The sequence below is a fragment of the Hypomesus transpacificus genome, chromosome 26 (genome assembly GCF_021917145.1).
Source record: "Hypomesus transpacificus isolate Combined female chromosome 26, fHypTra1, whole genome shotgun sequence".
Taxonomy (NCBI): domain Eukaryota; kingdom Metazoa; phylum Chordata; class Actinopteri; order Osmeriformes; family Osmeridae; genus Hypomesus; species Hypomesus transpacificus.
Window position 1 is genome coordinate 2,342,770 of NC_061085.1, and position 23,045 is coordinate 2,365,814.

Sequence of the window (23,045 nt, forward strand, 5' to 3'; positions counted from 1 at the left end):
GTCGCTAGTTATAGAGCTAAGAAAAGGACGTGGACCTTAAAATTCCGGTGCCAGATTTCTCAGTGGCGTTCTTAGCTACATTCAGGCTAACTTAGCATTCGATTTAATGCGTTTGCTACCGGCGTTCCACAGTATTTGACAGTTGGTTAGCCTAGGCCAAAAATGACACGTTCTATTGTCCTCCCTACTACTAGGCAATCTCCCATGATCTTCGCTCTGGCTCCGCCTCAAAAAACAATGGATCCCTTTGCTGACGATACATTTATTTCCCCCTCCCAGTAACCCCTAACCAATGACATGGACTTAGAGCTGAAATTATCATGAGTATCTGGCAGTTTTCAGAAATAAAATCGGTGATTGGACGGCAAAGATATTAACGCGGGAACCATGGGCATTTTAATGCCCATATTTGAATGGTCCGGCAGGAAAGGGTTTAAAGGAAAGGCCCACTATGAATATTAAATACGCCGAAACATGTGGCCTGTATCATAGCTACATGTATGACCTTTGCAGCAAAAAAAACCGTGTGAAAATCCGTTCGGTATTCAGTGCGGTATGATTAATTAAATGAGCTGACAGCTCATTGCCACAACCAAACAGATTACACTGAGTGGATCGATTGGACCTTTCCAAGATGGCGGCCCCACGTCTAGTCAGCGCCAGTAAGCAGTAGCGTTCGATGCGGCGTCGATTCTTTATTATGTCTATGATTGGAACCGTACCTGGGCAATAAAAGATGACGTCAAACGAGTTCGCAAGAATACAAGAACGGAAAAAAACGTGGATTGATAAACAGCCAACGTCTATACGCAGTTACTATGACGTTGTAGTTATGCGACGGATACACACGACTCTAGAAGCTGAAGCCTACCTCCACGCCGTACTAGTCTACTACTGTCTGTATCGAGTAATTTCTGGAACATTTGTAGCTGGCCAACTGGTAAATTGGAAATATTCCACTTTATTTGTAATGTTTATAATCTGCTGTAGTTTTCCTATAGCTGTGTTTTATATGTCGGTGTCAGCGAAATTTAGTGGAAATGTATCTTATTCTTTGTAGACGTATTCTAGTGACATGTTAGTCAAAACTGCTCAACCCAGCAAATTAGCTTCTAGCTACTCCTACTAGCTAGCTAGGTTAACCAGCTTAGTTTGACAACGTATATTACGCTTATTTTGTTCACTAAGTAGTATTCAATGTAGTCTAGATATTGGTTAGCCTGTTGGGCGACTATTGCTACCATACTCCAGTTATGAATTTGCTCAAGTTTGACCTCCTCTACTGTATGTAGCTAGCTAGCTTTGTTAGCTGCAGTAGCCAATCTCTCAGTGTTAGTCTACTGTCGTTAACTCGCTTACTTACCAAAAGCATTATTGGAGTCGGTTTTCAAATTAATAAGCACGCTATTGTAGTAATATAACATTGCGCATAGCCATATCCACAGATATTTGATGAATATTCTGAAGCAATCCAGCTCTAGTCTGCTATCGCGTCATTACGTTCGGTTGTCTTCCACCATGCTAACGCAAGGTTTATTATATCAAGTCAGGAACTCACTGTATATCTTATAACAAGAATATTGGGATGCAAGCAGTCCAGTACCCAGACTGCTCAACAAGATGAAAAATACAGGAACACAAATTTTTATCATGCATTTTTAAAGTTAAGTCAGGCCATATCAAAGGCTTAGCCTACCCCATGATTATGTAAATTGTCATAGCCAATCATCTAGTAAATCATGTTTGTTTCGTGTATGTAAAATACATTAAACCTAATTAAAATGAGTTGGTTTGAATCGAGATTATATATTTTTCCATTAAATGTAAATAATACTTAAATCAATTAAAAATCATACGTTTCCAGGTTTCTATTATATATTTTTTTACATTTGAAATTGCTTTTTAGGTTGATGTTTTTGGTTAAGGTTAGGCTTTTTAAAATACGTTTTGTATCTTGTTCAATGTTTCCCCAAGCAGTGTTTCCCACACAGACTAATTCACTTTGTGTGTTATGTTGCTGACTGGAAATCAGTAGTATACATCTATATTTATTAATAATAAATTATATAATAATTGCATATTAAATCGCAATTGCAATATTAGTCACAATAATCACAATTGGCATACTTCCCGAAATCGTTCAGCCCTAATCCTATGTACAGTGGTATGAAAAAGTATCTGAACCTTTTGGAATTTCTCACATTTCTGCATAAAATCACCGTCAAATGTGATCTGATCTTTGTCAAAATCACCCAGATGAAAAAACAGTGTCTGCTTTAACTAAAACCACCCAAACATTTATAGGTTTTAATATTTTAATGAGGATAGCATGCAAACAATGACAGAAGGGGGGGGAATAAGTACTGAACCCTCTGCCAAAAGAGACTTAAAGAGCAATAGAAACCAATTTTTACCAAACAATTTAAGTCGGGTGTGTGCCCAATCACTGATGAGTGGCTTAAAGCTGCCCTGCCCACTATAAAACACACACCTGGTAAGAGTTGTCTTGATGAGAAGCATTGTCTGACATGCACCATGGTTCGCTCAAAAGAGCTGTCTGAAGACCTGCGATCAAGAATTGTTGATCTGTATAAAGCTGGGATAGGATACAAAACCTGCGATCAAGAATTGTTGATCTGTATAAAGCTGGGATAGGATACAAAACCATCTCTAAAAGTCTGGATGTTCATCAATCGACAGTCAGAGAAGTTGTCTACAAATGGAGAGAGTTTGGCACTGTTGCTTCTCTCCCAAGGAGTGGCCGTCCACCAAAGATGAATCCAAGAGTTCAGCGCAGAATACTCAGAGAGGTAAAAAAGAACCCTAAAGTGTCTGCTAAAGACTTACAGAAATCACTGGCACAGTCAAATATCTCTGTCCACACATCAACTATATGTAAAACAATGGCCAAGAATGGTGTTCATGGAAGACTCCACGGAGGAAGCCACTGACAATGCAAAAAAAATCATTGTTGCTCGTTTAATGTTCGCAAAAAGGCACTTGGACACTCCACAGTAGTTTTGGCAAAATATGCTGTGGACTGATGAAACCAAAGTTGAATTGTTTGGGAGGAACACACAACGTCATGTGTGGAGGAAGAATGGAACAGCTCACCAACATCAACACCTCATCCCCACCGTGAAGCATGGTGGAGGGTGCATCATGGTTTGGGGCTGTTTTGCTGCCTCAGGGCCTGGACAACTTGCAATCATCAATGGAAAAATGAATTCAAAAGTTTATCAGGATGTTTTGCAGGAAAACCTGAGGCCGTCTGTCAGACAGTTGAAGCTAAAAAGAGGATGGATGCTGCAACAAGACAATGATCCAAAACACACAAGTATATCAACTTCAGAATGGTTTCAGAAGAACAAAATACACGTTCTGGAGTGGCCAAGTCAAAGTCCAGACTTGAACCCCATTTAGATGCTGTGGCATGACCTCAAGACAGCGATTCATGCCAGACATCTCAGGAATCTGACTGAACTACAGCAGTTTTGTAAAGAAGAATGGGCCAAGATTAGTCCTGATCGATATGCCAGACTGATCTGCAGCTACAGGAAGCGTCTGGTTGAAGTTATTGCTGCCAAAGGGGGGCCACAAAATATTAAATGTGATGGTTCAGTTACTTATTCCTCCCCCTTCTGTCATTGTTTGCATGCTATCCTCATTAAAATATGAAAACCTATAATGTTTGGGTGGTTTTAGTTAAAGCAGACACTGTTTTTTAATCTGTGTCATTTTGCCAAAGATTAGATCACATTTGATGGTGATTTTATGCAGAAATGTGAGAAATTCCAAAAGGTTCAGATACTTTTTCATACCACTGTAGCCTACATCGTTAATTGTCAGTTTGGGAAGATCTCGTAAACTCCTCGTAAAAAAAACAGAATTTTGTGTGAAAGAACTGCTTGCTACCCAAAGTTTTTCACCTGGCTTATGCAATATGTGGAAGTAATGCGTGCATATAGTGAATTGCCAGCACCCGCACTATGCGACCAACATTTATACAAAACATTTTCCTAGGTCGCACCGGTGCACCTTACCTCCTCGCATCAGCTGCCTCTCCACGAACTAAGCGTTTGTTCTCCTTTGACGGAACTCACACTCATGGTTGGATCATATCGTGGTCTAAACCAATCAGAGACAGAGATGGGGCGGGTCTTTGCTCCTGGCTGTGGTCCAGATATTCCTGTAGGCCTACACTGTTCCGTGCTGTGTGATTGAAATTACGACCTGAGCACCAGAGTCAGTTACGGCAAACCTGGGCCACAACCGGCCCACGGGCTGTCACAATCCGGCCCACGATCTGTCACAAACCGTCCCACGGGCTGTCACAATCCGGCCAGTGGTATTAAATATGTACAAGTTCAAGTCTTTTATTTGTCAGGTGCACAGAACAACACAAGGTTAGACTGGGCACTGAAATGACATATAAGTACACAGAACATAATTTAATTAATTTACTTAAATAAGTGAAACTTCCCAAATATACAGATAACAATAAATAATACACTATACTAACCCTAAATGCACAACACCTATAATAACCTATTCTAACCTAGGTGGAGTACAGTACAATGGTGCAAAATTGCAGATCAGTGACTGTCAATGACCATACAGGAGCCTGATGGCGAAGTACAGTGAGGTACAGTAGTGCAATGTTACTGATAGTGCACCCAGTACTGAAAGTGACAGTGTATAAGTGACTATTGTGCAGTGAATCAATGTGAATATCAGTGTCCATTCAGAAGCCTTATGGCCCTTGGGTAGAAACTGTTTTCCAGTCTGCGTGTGCGCGACCGGATGCTGCGGTAACGCCTGCCAGAAGGCAACGGGGTAGAGACTGAAGGATGGGTGGGAACAGTCTCTTAGAATCCTGCCGGCTTTCCTTAGGCAACGTGTGTGGTAGGTGTCCTGTAGGGCTGGGAGCTTCCTGCTGATGATGAACTCAGCAGAACGGACCACACTTCGTAGGGCCTTGCGGTCCCTGTCTGTGCAGCTCCCATACCACTCTGTAATGCAACCAGTCAGAATGCTCTCTATAGTGCATCTGTAAAGGTTAGTGAGGATGACTGAGTCCATACCAAACTTCTTCAGTCTCCTCAGGAAGAAGAGGCGTTTACGGGCCGCTTTGACCACCTCGTCCGTGTGAACAGACCAGGTGAGGTCGTTGCTGATGTTCACCCCGAGGAACTTGAAGTAGCTGACCTTCTCTACTTCAGATCCGTTGATGAGTAGGGGTGCATGCTCCTCCTCCTGCCGTCTCCTATAGTCCACAATCATGTCCTTGGTTTTGCTGATGTTGAGAGAGAGAGGTTATTGTCCTGGCACCATGATGTCAGGGTGTCAACCGCCTCTCTGTAGGCTGACTCGTCACTGTCAGAGATGAGGCCCACGATGGTTGTGTCGTCAGCAAACTTAACAAGGAGGTTGGAGCTGTGCGTTGCCGCACAGTCGTGAGTGAACGAGGAGAACAGGAGAGGGCTGAACTGTGTTGGTGATCAGTACGGATGAGGTGCGGTCACCAATTCACACCACCTGTGGCCTCCCCGTCAGGAAGTGGAAGATCCACTTGCAGAGGGCGGTGCTTTGTCCAAGGTCCACAAGCTTGGAGACCAGTCTGGAGGGGATGATGGTGTTGAATGCTGAGCTGTAGTCAATGAACAGCATCCTCACATACATATTCCCTTTGTCCAGGTGGGAGAGAGCGGTGTGCATAGTCAGAGCGATGGCATCGTCTGTAGACCTGTTGGACCGGTATTCAAGCTGCATAGGGTCCAGGGTGGGGGGCAGCGAGGAGCAGATGAATGATTTGACTAGTCGCTCGAAGCACTTCATGATGACAAAGGTCAGTGCTATCGGGCGATAGTCGTTCAAACATGTGACCTTGGTGTTCTTGGGCACAGGGATAATGGTGGTCCTCTTGAAGCCGGTGGGGAGTACAGACAGGTTAAGGGAGAGGTTGAAGATGTCACTGAAGACCCCTGCCAGCTGGTCAGCGCAGCCCCTGAGGGCCCCACCTGATATGCCATCTGGGCCAGGTGCCTAGCGAGGGTTGATCTTCTAATCTAATCGATTCCTAAAATAATCGTTAGTTGCAGCCCTAAACTACACCTTACTGTTGTTTAGGATCATTTGCATAATATATATGATTGTATATGGTAGGGCTGTCCCCACTTGGTCGACTAGTCGATTTTCTGGTCGATGTGCTCTTGGTCGACAAGATTTTTTTAGTCGAGTGAGATCTCATTCCCGCTTGTGTCATCATTGCTGAATTAACGAAATGTTCTACAGAAATTGTAGATTATATTATTTAAGACAAATAAAGAAACTCTAAAAATATATAATTTAAAAGAAAAGGTGTTACTGTTTTCCCTTTCGTTAATCTGCGCTTTGTTTTGGTTTGGTATTTTGCACATGGCATAAGCACAATTGGCTGCAGAACTACGAACTCTGCCATAGCCTACTTTGTCGGTGTTATTAGTCAAAATGGCAAAGAAATCTGTGGTATGGCAGCATTTCATTAAATTACATTTACATTTCCAAATACCGGGTGACTCGAAAAACGTCGAATGCAAACTCTGCCAACAACGGTTTATTTTTCATAGGTAGACGTTGAATATGATGTAGCCTACCACCTGAAAAACGTAAGTTGGCCTAGCCCTACTTCGCTCATGCTAACGCGCTGGGTTGAAAAATGAATATGCCTATTATAAGAATCACATCCAAATCGAATGACATTATCTTCTCCGGCCAAGACAACAAAATCTTTCTCTGTTGCACCGTTTCCCACTCAGCTTCTACGTAAGTTTGCATGCTGCAAGTTTTCAGGCAGTGATAAGCACGCTCTGATGATTTGAATGTTAAACAATATTTTTAATTTGTAGTACATTGTAAGAGATACTAAGTACCATCGGCATCGGTTACAACAGGACTGGTGATACGAGTCTAACATTGAGTTAGATTGCGAAAATGTTTGGAAATTTCTTTTTTTGAAAAAAAAGAAGCGTTTCAAAGTTCGATTAGTCGATTTTCAGAGGTTTTAGTCGAGTCTTGGTCGACCAAAGAAAATCTTAGTCGGGGACAGCCCTAAGCGCCACCAAATGTTGTAATGCTGCAATTGCAGTCACAAACGACAGAAATCCACCGAGAGCAACGCTTGTTACAAGATGGAGTTTTCCATCAGTAGCCACACTAGTAGCACTGGCTCCTGGAAGTGCTGCAACATTAAGGGCATTCACACCAGCAGCGGTGTGAGGATTTCATGCTGTGCTAGCATGAAATGAAAGTTGGAAGCTACGTTCAGCTAGCTAGCTAGCTAGTAGTTACGTTTATCTGTTGGCGTCATTGTTTGTGTTGTCTGTTTTACAAAAAGACGAACGTGTGGTGATGGCTAAGTTGACAAGTTTAAAATCTCGATAATCATACAAACATTTATTCTATAGAACCAAAACGTTGAGACGGCAATAATATGGACATGACGGGTTTCTATATGGGGTCCGTTGATTGACTGCCAGCCCCAGTGACACTAAAGTTTAACAGTTCTCAACTTTTTCCAATCCAGACTCATACACTTTGCGCCTCCTCTCGGCTCCTCCCCAATCCCACAGAGGCAGTTCGTTGTTGGTTTTACTTCTAAGCCAAGTTGGCTCCTTTTCCCCTCAACAAACTAATTTCCGTCAGTTAGCCCTATTGTCCAACTAGCCAGAGCTGCATTTCCCAATAACGATGGATCATAGCAATTACGAGGTTTCTCTATGAGCAAACTAACGAACCATCATTATTTCTTACTTGTGTTTCCAGAACATGCTTGAAAGAAGAACCCTTGTATGTGTCTCTTAAGAACTACTTAAAGGGGTGATTGACTGGGTTTTTTGGGTATTTCACACTGTTCCTTAAAGTCTCCGAATAGGGTATGTAACATTGGTTGGGCAAAAAACAGCCTGGGTGCTGTTCTATGCCCCCTGATGCATCCTGTTAAATAGTCCTAGAATGAAACGCTAGGTTTTCTCCTTTTATGGTATGTTCATTAATATATAGACAAGCTGCGCGCTGATTGGTTGGTTTACAACAAGCAAAGCTGCGGAGCAAAGACGCAACATGGCCAAGAGCACTCACTGAAACACCAAGGTGGAGACTTGAAATAAAAACGTACAAATAAATCCTACACAACACTGTTTTCAACAGATTGACTAGCTTCATAGCAAATCCTGCTTTACATTATCCCAGTGAAATGGTGAAATGGTTCGAGCAAATGTGTAATAGGGGTTATGCGGAGCGCTCAGCGTTCGAACCGGAAAACATATGTAATCGTTTCCGCTTCTCACTTCTGTACATATCTGCAGCGCTAGGTGATCCAAATAACTTATATTGACAGGGAAGTTTAAGGATTTGATAAGTTGTATTACTCTCTACATTAGGGTAAGTGTGACAGGAATAAAGTGATGAGTTCATATAACGTTATAATAGCCTAACGTTAGACCGTTTCCCAGGAGGTAGCACTAACACTAGCTCACATTAACTACAACGTTACAGTAGGCTACATAGCTACACAACTAGTGCTAAGTTATCAATAAAATATATGAATTCAGCAAATTAATTTAAGAAGCTCATTTTAATTTAGTGTCATATCCATATCATTATTCTGGTTTCTATAGCTAGGACCTATCGTTCCTAGAAGGAATTACGTTTACTAGCCTACTACTAGGCCAAAAAAAACCAAAACGTTAAAGTTAGCAGGTGTATAAGATTACGCTACCGACAAAATTGACCTGTAAATAAATACTGTCACACTGGTAGTTGTTGCAGTTGATTGCCAAACACTGCATTCTTTGAGTCCACTTGGACTTCTACAGGTACAGTCTTCGTTTGACTGTTTTAATCGTCTGCAAGCAAAAAAAAAGGCTACTCCCCAGGGTACTAACTCGGGGCTCTGGAAGTCCGTTTGGCAATCCTGTGTACATGGGAAATTGTAATTAAGGGTAGCTCCTTTAAACACCGGCTATAGTAGGTGGCCTTTACTACGCTGTGTTTACCTCAAAAGCGGCCGGCCGGAAGTAGTTACATCTGTTTTGTAGAACCCGGAAGAATGTTTTGCATAACCCCTATTGAGGGTCGAACTGCACAGGGATGTGTAGGATGCGTAGAGTGTTTGGTTCCTTAAGAAGACCAGTGTTTCCCACAGATTAGAAATCTATTTGTGGCGGGGGGGGGGGGCGGTTTCGAAATAATTCACAAAAACAACAACATACAAATAATTTCTGCATATGCAGGTAGCAACGCAAGTGCTAAATAACTATTTAACTGGTTGGCTACATGATGCCAGGTAAGTAGCTAGCTCCTGAGACTTCTCACCAAAAGAACAAAGGGGAACACATGTCCGTCACGTGATTGACACATGTCCGTAGTTACCTAGCGAAAACTAGCCTCAACTTATCTAGACCTTTATCTACGTCCCTAATGCTGAAGGCTCGTCGAAGCTGTCGGTCTTACTAAGATGGCGTAGGTATGCATCGTTGCTAACTAGGGCTGCAACAACAAATCGATTATTAAAAGCGTTGGCAACTAATTTCATTATCGATTTGTTGTGTCGCGCGATTATTATGCCACTCAATGTGACTGTGCGTATGTGAGAAAGTGACGTCTGTGAGTGACAGAGACGGAGGGAGAGCAGGGAAAGGAAATGCAACTGAACCAAGACGCTGCGTGTTTTTACCTAAATAGTGTTAAAAAACATTTTTTAACGAAAGGCAATATGTGGCAGCCAGTGTTGATTCTGTGACGCACCACCACAAATTAAGTCTGTGTGGGAAACACTGAACCCTCTGAAGTGTCAGCATTCCCTGTACAGCCTGGAACACTGCATTTACGATGGTCCATTTTCAATATCCAAACTTTCTCCTTTGTAATTTCCGTGGAAGTACACAGAGCAGCGCCCAGCTAACTAGTGTCTGAGATCCTGGGCCAGAACACCAGAGGGCTGGTCTGTATGTCAATGTTGGGGCGTAACAAAGGTTATGCTACATTTATGACGTCAGAAATTCAGCTTTTTCGAAACCGATCGTTTTACAGCTTCAGTTTCAAGTTGTGAGATTTAGATAGGAAAGAGGTGTCAATGGACTTTGAGGTTCACTGTATGTCCATTTTACCCACCGAACTGTCGTTATTCAACACACATATAGCACAGTACATGTAAGGAAGTAAATGCTATTCCCAGCACCAAACCGCTCGTGAAGAGCGTATAGGCGGATTCATGCAAATGCAGTTGCTGCCCGTGAATCTAGTGTAGCCTACTCATCGCAGGCGATCAAGTGTAGATAACAAGGGCAACATTACGGAAACTTTCGCAAATGAATTGAACAGTTTTGCGTTGAGGAGCAAGAAGCAAATTGCCTGTGGTGTGACAAGTGTTATCTTGCACTTAAAAAAATAATATATAAACTCAAAAAAAGTTCGGAAATGTTATTCCGGACTATTATTCCTCCCCTTCAATAATGCTATTTGGTATTGTATTTTATATAGATGGAAAGCCTGATTTAGTCACCTTTACAACAAGGTACAACTTGTAAGGATCGTGCATTCGTGGAATGAGCAACACCGCTAACTGTGTGGGGAGCAGCTAGGGCTGGGCGGTATGACGGTATATACCGTGCGAAGGTAGAAATGTGTCTACCGGGAGAGATTTGGCTATACCGTTTCAACCGCGGTATACTCTTATACTATATTTTTGTATTACGTGTCAATTAAATGTCTGGTTGTTGTATTGTATATAAGCCATCATATAAATCGCATTCTTGCGATATTTAGAATTGTAGTTTAACTTCTATTTGATTTGGTATTTTCGTTTGACCTTGAAGCACATTTGCGTTGGTCTGACGGAATTTTCGATGTAGAGTGTATTTTGTTTAAGCGGACCACGTTCATGCCGATGCTAATTAATTATATATTTGAGGACCCTTTCTGCAGGTAACCAATTCGATTCGTTGTTCAAGTTATGTCTCGTGCTGTAAAATTATTGTTTTAATTGTAAAATTACACTGGTGGCGTTGCTAGCATTCTTGATCTAGGATGACTAGTGAAGGCTAGCTACTTACTAACTGAGAGTGAGGTCATGCTGGGAAATATCAAACTGAGGCTTTAACGTATCGACCGAGCTTTAACGAGGCCGAAACCCGAAAGTTATATGGATAGTAAAACTCTGACTGATCGCTTTCGCTCATTTAGAAATTTTCGTCGGAGATCATTACGGATCCGCATTGAGCTGTGAGTAGGTCACCACGTGGATGGCATGACTGCGCATCAGCCAGTCGCATCAGAACGCTCGTACTCGTAACCTCAAGTGTTGTCTCATGTGAGGCAGTTGTTTTTGTTTGTAATAAATAATCGAGTGTGATGATGAAGTACGGTATGGTTATTTTGTACCATTTCTTAATTGAATTTACAGAACAATTACTATACTGTGATATATACCGTAACCGTGATATAAAATTACTCATACCGTGATAGAAGATTTTGGCCATATTGCCCACCACTAGTAGCAGCCCCCCCAAAATTGCCAAAATCCCCAGCAATAGTCTTCTGTTGGTATTCACGCTCGTTTTGAATTGCTTGGTGGATTGGATGATTGCACTCTCCCACAGTAATAAGGAAAAAACAACACATATTAGCCATTTTTACACTTAATTCGTTTTACACTGTCAGGGACCTCAGTAGCGTGTGGAAGATCCGTACGCAGCCACAACAGCTTGGTACCTCCTCCTCATGCTGGTCACCAGTCTGGTCACACAGTGCTGTGGGATGGCATCCCATTCCTCAACCAGGATTTGTCGCAAGTCAGCCAACGTGTTTGCGTTGGTCACTCTGGCACATACAGCACGCCCAAGCTGATCCCACTTGACGCGCAAAACAAGAGTGATTACCAACAGAAGAATATTGCAGGGGATTTTGGCAAATCTTTTGGGGCCGCTACCCACACCGTAAGCTGTGTTGCTAATTCCACGAATGCACGATCCTTACAAGTTGTACCTTGTTTTAAAGGTGACTAATCTTTGACAATTTGGGGGTGGAAACCTTTTTTTCTTTTTTCTGCAGTACCCTTTTTAGTTATGTTAGTCATTGTATTTTTTGCACTACGTTACACAACTTAAAAATAGTGTTGTCATTGGTGTTATTGTTTCTAATAACGAAAAAATAATGTATGCCTCTTTTTTCATGGGTGTGGAGGTGGGATATTAAAATTAGGTGGTACAAGCAAGCTATTTCAGGGCTCAAAATAAGCTTTTTTACTTGGTAGTACTGGGTTAACCCTAACCCAAGCAAAAATGTAGGAGCACCAACCGAATATTAAGGATAGGGTTAGCAAACTGTCACATGACAAGGGAGTACAGTAACAAGGTGTGATTGGTTAATATTGGCCATCAACCTGAAATCTGCATGAAAGTTAAGAACGTAAAGATGAAGTGTAATTGGTTATGTAGCGTTGGATAGAACGGTGGACCGGTCACTGGATCAGCTCACAGCAGGCACACACTGTGCAGTAGGCTAATTAGCGAGCATTTTAAAGAAATTAAAACAGGTCGCACCATAACGATTATTTGAACTTGCTTAAATGCTCCCAAATATATTTTGAGGTTGCAGACATATGCAATTTAAAGCACTGTATAGGTAATTATTCAGCTGTCACTGTTATTACAATATTGTACTCACTTTTCTACATTGCTGTAATTGTCTCTTTCAGGGTCTCCCCCACAATACATACTAGAGGCCTGGACCTCCTTGAAAATGACAGACACAAAGAGGCTTGCCTTCTCAATCATACAGTTTCTTCATGATCAATTTCACTCTGGGAATTTATCATCAGATGCCCAGGAAAGTCTAGAGGGTAAGATATTTTATTCCTATTTCAATTGTAATTATATACCTCAATCAGTTAAGATGCAGATCTTCATAGACTTCACTAACAGTATGTATGCGTAGATTTAGTTCTTACAAGAATCAGGGGTCTTTATCAATGACAAATGCTGTCCCATTATTCATAGATATTCTACAGTCTCCACTACTATGCATTGGACAGACTACATTTAAATACGTAGCTTTACATTGAATTCTAATGAGCATACATTGCCTTAATTTTTCTGCAGTTGCTGTCCAATGTCTGGAAACAGCCTTTGAGGTCTCAACGGAGGATCAGAGTCTAGCTGTTACGCAAACTTTACCTGAGATTTTTGCCTCTGCCACACCTAAGGTAGACCGTTTAGATTATTTTCAAGAGCTACCTTTCCGCCTCCTTTTAAAATGTGAACATTCAAGGCTTGATATTGAAGGCAGGGTTGGGTTGTTGAGATGCACGTTTTGTCATAATTGTTGACAAACTTCACGTTTTTATGGCAACCAATAAATCTAGACATTAAAATGAAAAAAATCCTCTGTGGGCGTCGCAGGACTGTCATAAACCAATCATTAAGTTCAGACTGACCTCAATGATTGGACCGGCTACTTGTCTGTCTAACTACCTCCAGCAGTACATTTACATGTATTCATTTAGCAGACGCTTTTATCCAAAGCGACTTCCAAGAGAGAGCTTTATAAAGTGCATAGGTCACTGATAATAACAACAACATAGCCCCAAAAACATTGCGGGTAGCCAACACATGAAGCACACATTGTGAACCACCAAAATAAGTGCCATAGGGAAGAACCATAAGAGCATGTAGTTAAGCAAGCTAGAATCAAACAAAATGAATTGCTATAACTGCAAGTGTACCTGTAGAAAAGCAAGCAACAGTAAAACAAAATATTTCACAGCCAGTACAACAATTTAAATCAGTTACCACTAACCAACAAGAGCAACAGGTCTCTAAGCCAGAGTCATTGTGATCCTTGAGGAAACTAACATTGTGTCCAGCAAACCATTCCTAAGTACCGTTGTACTCCCGGATCAAGTGCGTCTTGAGCCTTTTCTTGAAGGTGCGGAGACAGTCAGTGTCTCTGATGGAGGTGGGGAGTTGTTCCACCACGGGGAGGCCAGACAGGAGAAGAGCTTGTGTTGGGACCGGGCGGTCTTGAGCGGTGGGACCACCAGACGGTTGTCTGAAAAAGACCGTAGGTGAGAGGTGGGGGTGTAAAGCTGTAGGAGAGCCTTGATGTAGTCGGGTGCAGTCCCGTTCACTGCTTGGAAGGTCAGTACTAGGGTCTTGAATCTGATGCGGGCCGTGATGGGTAGCCAGTGGAGGGAGATGAGGAGTGGGGTAACATGGGAGCGTCTGGGTAGATTGTAGACCAGGCGGGCCGCTGCATTCTGAATCCTCTGAAGAGGGCGGGTTGTGCATGCTGGAAGACTGGCGAGCAGCGAGTTGCAGTAGTCCAACTTGGAGAGGACAAGTGCTTGGACTAACAGCTGGTTGGAGTGCTCAGACAGGTATTTCCTGATCAGTGACGTGCGTGGCTGGGGAGGCACTGACTTTCAAAGTCAGATTTACAAATTCAACAAAGCAGCATCAATTCACCATTCAACTGGCTGCTTGCCATTGACTAATGGTTATGTTTCATATACCATAGCAGCATTCTTTACACACAGGAAAGCGTTACATTTATAGAGGCTCAGAAAGAGCGCATTTGCTTTGCATCCTCCGTGTTATTAATTTGCCATCATAATTCCACAATTCATACTCATTCAATAGAAATGAAAGTATATACAGTCCATAACAAAAAGACACATTGTTTTATTCTTTAAAATAACTTAATTTGTTCTCATTTGGTTTTATATAATTTTGTTATCTTCTTTCCAGTCGTTTGAATCAAATCTTTGAGCTCCGGGCATCGATCTTCCATGATATATACTTCCAGTTTTGATTGAAAATCCAGTTTTGAGAAATGTTAAACTAATGCAAAATATGCAAGATTATAAAAATGCTAGATTATATATATATATAATCTTATAATCAGTCAGGGCAAAAAAATAAACAATAGGGTGCACTTTTTCAATTTGACTTTTTTAGCTAGCAACAACCATACAATGGCATTTGTCTGTAATACATGAAGAAGAACAATAGCAGAACAAGCCTGTGTGCTAACACACGCCCCCTTCAGTGAGGCAGAGCTACTGGCTGCCTCCCCTCCTGCTTTTTCACTGTGGCGTTATGTGCGATCAGCAAAACAAATATGTTATACAAATACCTAAAATGCATGACCAAGACAATAAAATGTTAGGACATATAATAAAATTGTGTAAAAACATTCCATTGGTGACATATAGAGATCAAATTGCACGTGCTAAAATTGAGCAAAAAAATTGCAGCTCAGCCCAGTTTGTGTGGGATTGCGCAATCCGAGAGGAGGCACAGCTAGTCGCTGCCTCCTTCCGCTTCTTTCCCTGTATTTGAACAGGAAAATGGTGGATGGTATGTCCAGAAATAAAGCCAAGTCACTCATTTAGCGGCAGATTCCAGGGACGGACTGGGAGTAAAAAATAGGCCCTGGACTTTGATCCAGACCGGCCCACCAGAACCAGTCCCGTATACGCCACCACAGCGAGCGCCCTGCTAATGCATGCAAATTCTGTGCCTGATGTGATGCTAGTTAGGGACTTCACGCAAATTTTTCAGTAGGGATCTTGAGACTAAGCAATTATTTTGTTCCAAAACCGGACTGTAAGCCGCTTCGAAATATAAACCGCACAACAAAACTGCAACCCCCCCCCCCCCCCCCCCCCCCCCCCCGGCCAAACAATCGCAAAGTTGCTATCATCAAGATCATATAGCCTACACTTCTATACTACTACCAGAGCCTGTTTAAGGAGAGCCTTGCCACTCCCTATTAAGCCCCATTGTACCCCCCATTTGCTGCAGTTTCTGTGTCTGTAGCTTTAAATGCTAATGAGGAGGAGAGGGGTGGCAACATGCGCTAATTAGGGATGGGAAGATTCACCGATTCGCATCGATGCATCGGCATGAAAGCTCACGATGCGATGGCCCGGATCAAAAAAGTATGCACCGGATACAATGTGGGATGAAATCGCGATGCATCGTTTCTAACATCTTTGCATCGGTATAATCCTATGTATTTATATAGAATTATGTGTATGCGAACACCTTTAATATTTAGAAATTTGACCAATGATTTGTGACCAATAATGTTATATTTAGATAGTTTCTTAAGCACGCTCTTATCTCCACTGCTGTCAGTGGCCGATTCTTGTGAAGTCTCTCGGCAAAGTTTCGCGCGAGATGCAGGCGTGTTCGGGCGAGTGTTATCGTGGCGGAGGAAAAGTTACACATTCCTACAAATTGCAATAAATCCAAGGTTTGGCAACACTTCGGATTTTACAAGAAAGATAGGCAATTTGACAAGACGCATGCAATTCGCAAGATATATCGTACTGCTATAAAGTACATAGGCAGCACGGCTAATTTAGGTCGTCACCTGAAGAGGCTACAGCTACATGGTATTTGTGTGGAGACGTCTGCCTCCCGCTCGGATTCAGCTATGGCTACAGTCAGTGGCTAGCTCCACCGGTACCCCTAGCAAGAATAGGAAGCTATTCTCCTACAAAACAAATCCCTGTTGTATACGACAAAGTAAGACGAGAGATAGCTGAGTCATTGAGAAAAATCTTAAGTAGGACGTGTGAGTAGGAAAAGTAGGACGTACGAGTTCAATTGTGTGTAGTGTTAAATTACAGTGTTTACAGCAGCTTGTGACTGCCAATAGTTTACCCATTTTTACATTCAGAGAACACATACAACAGGAAAGAAGGGCTGGTTTAAGGCAAGGCCAGGCCTGATGTTATTTTATATTTTGTCAGAGACTTTGTTTAATATGTGAAATAACACTTTCACTTGTTTAGTTAATTGATGATTTGCAGTCTGACAAATAAATAAATCATAGCATAAATGTAAATCAATATGTACCATATTAAATTGCATAGCTTAATATTCCCTTTGCATCGCATCTCATTGAATCGCATCGTGCCGAATCGCACTGCATCGCAATAGGGGTGAATCGTATCGTATCGCATTAGTGGTTGCTTTTATGTATCTTTAATGTATCGGATCGTTGGCAGTGCATCGAGATGTGTATCGTATCGTCTTCAGTGATGGAGATGCACATCCCTAGCGCTAATGTTTACAACGGATGTATCGCACTTGATGCCATCTATCTTTACATTAGCAACAGTAACTCAGTTGTAACTATCAAGCTAGGTAACCATATACAGTAAAGCAACAAAATGATATACCGTTAGTTAACTTACTTGTCCAAGGTTTGTAGCTTGACCAAGGAGATTTAGTAATGATCCAGAATTGAATTTCAGCAAGGCCAGCTAGACCCTGAAGTGTCTCGAGAGTGGCAGTTCTCCCTATATTAGACATTCTCTGCAATTACGCTCTCCTCCAGCCACAGCGCTTCAAGAGCTGGCAAACCACAAGCGGCATTCGTATTGGCAGCTACTAGACAACACAAACACTGTTTTTGATGTGATTTAACATCTTTTGATCGAACGAGTTGTAATAAAGTGCTCACATTAAGTAAGGACTGCGTTCATAACGTGATATAACATTTCAGTTGACGTTGTCCAGGGCCCCTTATATGTCATGTGCCCAGTTGCCCTAATGGTTAATCCGGCCTTGAATGTGACAGTGGTCAGTCAGTCCTGTTTACGACATGCTCCCATAAGCCACCCACGGGTTGGTTGGTCAGCTTGCAATTCATTTAGACTGGGAGGGGGAAATTCAGATTAGTTCCCAGCTGGTAAAGCTGAATTTCTGCCATTTATTGGCCCAAAATTGTGCTTGTCTTGAACAAGTGTTAATGTTCATTACATTACTGGACACTATACTTTACTAACCACAAGTATTTTGTTTCTGTCTCTTTCTGGCAGCAGCCACACACCCCCCAGGTTAAAATAAACACAAAAACAGATGCCCCCACTGAAGAGGAAGTGGCAGAGGCCGAAAGACTCAAAACTGATGGTAGGACTTTTCTACATATGTAAATATGTAAATACGAAAATAATGATTAACTAAGAGATGTGTTCTAGAAGTCTGTAACAAGAAATTCTGACAATTTTGTTTTCCTCATCAGGTAATGACCAAATGAAGGTAGAGAACTTTGGTGCAGCAGTGGAATTTTACTCCAAGGCTATTGCTGTAAATCCACAAAACGCTGTTTACTACTGCAACAGGTATTGGCCAACAAACCTACAGGCTTCATCCTATTAGCATATTTCTGATGAAAGCATTTTATAAATGCATGTACATTGAGTTTTGTATACAATACAGTAAGGAAAAAAAGTATTTGATCCCCTGCTGATTTTGTAAGTTTGCCCACTGACAAAGAAAGATCATTCTATAACCTAAATGGTAGTTTTATTCGAACAGTGAGACAGAATAACAACAACAAAAATCCAGAAAAATGCATGTCAAATATTTATGAATTGATTTGAATTTTAATGAGTGAAAGAAGTATTTGACCCTCTCAATCAGATTTCTGGCTCCCAGGTGTCTTTTATACAGGTAACGAGCTGAGATTAGGAGAACATCTTAAACGGAGTGCTCCTAATCTCAGTTTGTTACATGTATAAAACACATCTGTCCACAGAAGTAAATCAATCAGATTCCAAACTCTCCACCATGGCCAAGACCAAAGAGCCGTCCAAGGATGTCAGGGACAAGATTGTAGACTTACTTAGGCTGGAATGGGCTACAAGACCATCGCCAAGCAACTTGAACAGTTGGGGCAATTATTCTCAAATGGAAGAAACACAAAAGAACTGTCAATCTCCCTCGGTCTGGGGCTCCATGCAACATTTCACCTCGTGGAGTTGCAATGAACATGAGAATGGTGAGCAATCAGCCCAGAACTATATGGGAGGATCTTTTTAATGATCTCAAGGCAGCTGGGACCATGGTCACCAAGAAAACAATTGGTAACACACTACGCCGTGAAGGACTGAAATCCTACAGCTCCCGCAAGGTCCTCTTGCTCAAGAAAGCTCATGTACAGGCCTGTCTGAAGTTTGCCAATGAACATCTGAATGATTCAGAGGAGAACTGGGTGAAAGTGTTGTGTTCAGATGAGACCAAAATCTTTGGCATCAATGCTCCGTGTTTGGAGGAGGAAGAATGCTGCTTATAGAAGACCATCCCCACCATTAAACACGGAGGTGGAAACATTATGCTTTGGGGGTGTTTTTCTGCTAAGGGGACAGGACAACTTCACCGCATCAAAGGGATGATGGACGGGACCATGTACTGTCAAATCTTCGGTGAGAACCTCCTTCCCTCAGCCAGGGCATCAAAAAATGGGTTGTGGGTGGGTATTCCAGCATGACAGCGACCCAAAACACTTGGCCAAGGCAACTAAGGAGTGGCTCAAGAAGAAACACATTAAGGCCCTGAAGACCTTAATCCCATAAATATTCTGTTGAGGGAGCTGAACGTTCAAGTTGCCAAACGTCGGCCTCGAAACCTTAATGACTTGAAGATCTGCAAAGAGGAGTGGGACAAAATCCCTCCTGAGATGTGTGCAAACCTGGTGGCCAACTACAAGAAACGTCTGACCTCTGTGATTGCCAACAATGGTTTTGCCACCAAGTACTAAGGCCAAATCCCAATACTCCCCCTTACCCCTTCCCCTTACCCCTTCCCCTTAGTTTTGCGCGTTCCCGTGAGAGCTAGTGGTGTCCCAATACTCTTTTGGAGCTAGGGGAAGGGCTAAGACTAAGGGGTATACACCCCTTAAAACCAAGTAAGATCGGGAGCTTAGTTGAAACCTAGGGCTATGTGAATCCTGCGCGACCAGCAACAATGGCGGCCAGATCATCCAGAGAGTCCGATAAATGTAATATTCGGCTTAATTAATTGATAAAAAAATTATGACAGTCTTGTTTTGTGTTATACACAGTCCTGAACATATATATTTGCAACCATTTTCCAAATCAAAACGTTTCTAAAAATCGCTAGTTTGGTAGGCTACGCTAATGCGACAGTGTTGAATTGCACAACAGTCCCGCATTTCTCTGACTAGCATGTCTACAGTTTTAAGTAAACTCCATTAGCAGCGAATTTCGTTTAATATCAGTGCATAACACTACTTGCTTTGGAGATATCGATACGTGCTAGACGAAGTACCTGTAACCAAGTGGCGTCCCATTTCCTAGGGCTATGTAGCCCTTACCCCTTACTTTCGAGGGCCAAGGGCTAGGGATAAATTAAGGGGAAGGGGTAAAGGGGGAGTATTGGGATTCGGCCTTTGTCATGTTTTGCAGAGGGGTCAAATACTTCTTTCACTCATTAAAAATATTTTTTTCTGGATTTGTTGTTATCCTGTCTCTGTTCAAATAAACCTACAATTAAAATGTATAAACTGATTATTTCTTGGTCAGTGGGCAAACATACAAAATCAGCAGAGGATCAAAAACAAATACCTAATTATTTACGTGCAATCAATTTTATTTCGTTTGTTACTGTGAATCAGATGATCTTTCTGGCATAGCTACAATACAATAAATGCTATTGATCAAATTATCTCACATTTTCTGTGTAGGCCAATGTGTCATTTGATGCTTGTTTTTTATAGGGCTGCTGCATACAGCAAAATTGGTAACTATGCTGGAGCTGTGCAGGACTGTGAACTCGCCATAGGGATTGACCCAAATTACAGCAAAGCATATGGAAGAATGGGGTAGGAATATGAATGACTAGCTCAGGGTACAGCAAGTTTTTTTGTTGCGTACAGAGGATCATAAGTATGGAAGCCCATTTCCGGCATACATATTTTTTTTAAGTCATAATTATGAAATACTAAGTCATCATTTAGATACTAATTCATAATTATGAATGAGTCATTTTGAAACGGTTTGGTTTGTTATCAACGTCAAATGTAGTTATGCCACTGCATACATATGAATAATTACGTTATTAAAAAATATATGATAGAAGTATGCAGTGGTATAACTACATTTCTGACGTTGATAACAAACCAAACCGTTTCAAAATCGTCTGAAAATTTAGCAAGTTATGGTCATTTAAAAAGTACATGTAGCACCAACACAATGTTATGGGTGAGCGAGTTGACTGTGGAAAGATGGGCACCATGTGCGGACGTTCGACTCCGTTGGCCGGCAACGCGGACGAGACATCTAGCCTTTATATAGATATCAATGTTCGAACCTGTGTGTATGTCTTGTGTATGAAATTATCACATCAAACGTGACGTGCTAACATGGATGCAGCTATGAAAGCCGCCTGGTTTGCTTCGGGGAAAATGTAGTTTTAAGAAGCTTCCCAATGGAAACCTCGACAAGACTAAGGTTGTTCGCACCTTGTGCTATGCGGAATTAGTTTACATTTTTACATTTATGCATTTAGCAGACGCTTTTATCCAAAGCGACTTCCAAGAGAGAGCTTTACGCTTTTCAGCCAGTCTGAAATACCACCTAAACGCAAAGCATCCCTTAGCTAATGCGGAAGATGTCAGGCCAAGCACTGATGTAGCGCAGGGGAAGAGTCGTCGTCAAAGTACCATATTTGAGTGTAACCGAGGCAAGCCCGTCAGCCCGTCAGCACAGCTCTATCAGCCAAGCTAACTAATCTAATAAACAGTTAATAAACACAAGTACCTCTTATTGAACATTATTTATTTTAATCACCGATTATCATAGTAGAACAGCTTTCTCAAGCAGTTTGTGATGCATTTTGTAAACAGGAGATGAGTCTGGTCTAATGCGCCACCTGGCTTGAGAAACCCGTTCTCAAAGACTTACTTTTAGTCATTATTTGGGTAGCACACATATTCTGAATGCCTTCGGCGGAATTCAAATGAGCCATTTTAATCTAGATTAACGCCAAGATTACAGTGAGATTAATCTAGATTACAAAAATGTATCTATGCCCACCACTAGTATTTTTACACAAATGTTGTGTAAAAGTGGTATTTTGATCGATATTGTGAGTACATGAACCCGAGTCTACACGCTTGGCCATGACTACTACAACAGTGATGAGAACTACAACTCTGTATTAACCTGTCGGAAGGCAAGCGGTGCAGGGTGTTAAAAAACGCTGTAGGTAGTATCTCATAACTATGACTTAATATCTCATAATGACTTGCGTATCTCATAATTATGACTTAATTTGTCATCTTTTTTTTTTTTTTGGTGGAAATGGGCTTCCATTCATAAGAAATGGTCATTGTGGATGTGAAGTCTGAGTAGTTTGAATGAAATGTGTAGAATGTAGCTGGCCGTACTTCAGTTGAGTAAATTCTGCCTTTAAGATTGCAGATACAGGTGTAATTGGATTTTAAATGTGTTTAATTTCAAGATTGGCTCTAGCCAGTTTAAACAAACACACAGAAGCTGTGAGCTACTACAAGAAAGCCCTGGAGTTGGACCCAGACAATGACACCTACAAATCAAACCTGAAGATAGCCGAGCAAAAAATGGAGACCCCCAGCCCAGTAAGACATCAAAATTGTTGAACACTAAACAGCATATATATGGAATGTCTCATTGTTCATCTTTATACCTTTTTATAGACAGGGGGAATGGGAGGCGTAGATCTGGCTGGCTTGCTCAGTAACCCTGGCTTCATGAATATGGTGAGTTCAGTAACTGAGATAAAAGTGGGGCCATTAAGCTCAAACCTTTCAGTGTTTCAGCTATATGTATTTTCAGCAGCGGCCAGCCGCTACAAAATCATTGCCTCCGCTGCCTCAGAATTATATGAAATGTCACAAAATTGCAATTGTACAACTGCAAAGCAGTAATGAGTGGAGAGGAAAGAAGGAAGGAAAAAAAGACGAAGCACAGGCCATCAAGCTGGGACTGTAAATATGTTATAAAGTTGGTTGCATGCACGCACCACCCAGGTAAAACTGCCCCCCCCCCCCCCCCCCCCCGGCTGCTGAAACAATTCGTAGAGGAAACGCTGCATTTGTATTTTACTATGACAATGCACCTTCTGTTTTAGCCAGCTAACCATGTTTTTATTTCTTATATTTTATCCTAGGCATCCAATTTGATGAACAACCCACAAGTGCAACAGCTG

At 41.8% G+C, this 23,045-nt stretch overlaps 1 protein-coding gene across 2 annotated transcripts in view; it reads left to right on the forward strand.

Moving 5' to 3' along the window:
* The first annotated feature begins 633 nt into the window (after positions 1 to 633).
* Positions 634 to 23,045, forward strand: part of sgta (small glutamine rich tetratricopeptide repeat co-chaperone alpha) — a 47,462-nt gene continuing 25,050 nt past the window's right edge. The window contains exons 1-9 of one of the 2 annotated variants that reach the window (XM_047049648.1): positions 634 to 940; positions 12,737 to 12,880; positions 13,140 to 13,243; positions 17,876 to 17,966; positions 18,079 to 18,178; positions 20,575 to 20,679; positions 22,320 to 22,455; positions 22,534 to 22,596; positions 23,007 to 23,044. In XM_047049648.1, the coding sequence (XP_046905604.1) occupies positions 12,781 to 12,880; positions 13,140 to 13,243; positions 17,876 to 17,966; positions 18,079 to 18,178; positions 20,575 to 20,679; positions 22,320 to 22,455; positions 22,534 to 22,596; positions 23,007 to 23,044 (737 nt within the window). In that variant the 5' untranslated portion in view covers positions 634 to 940; positions 12,737 to 12,780. The remainder of the gene's footprint in view (positions 941 to 12,736; positions 12,881 to 13,139; positions 13,244 to 17,875; positions 17,967 to 18,078; positions 18,179 to 20,574; positions 20,680 to 22,319; positions 22,456 to 22,533; positions 22,597 to 23,006; position 23,045) is intronic. The other variant, XM_047049649.1, reaches the window with a different exon arrangement.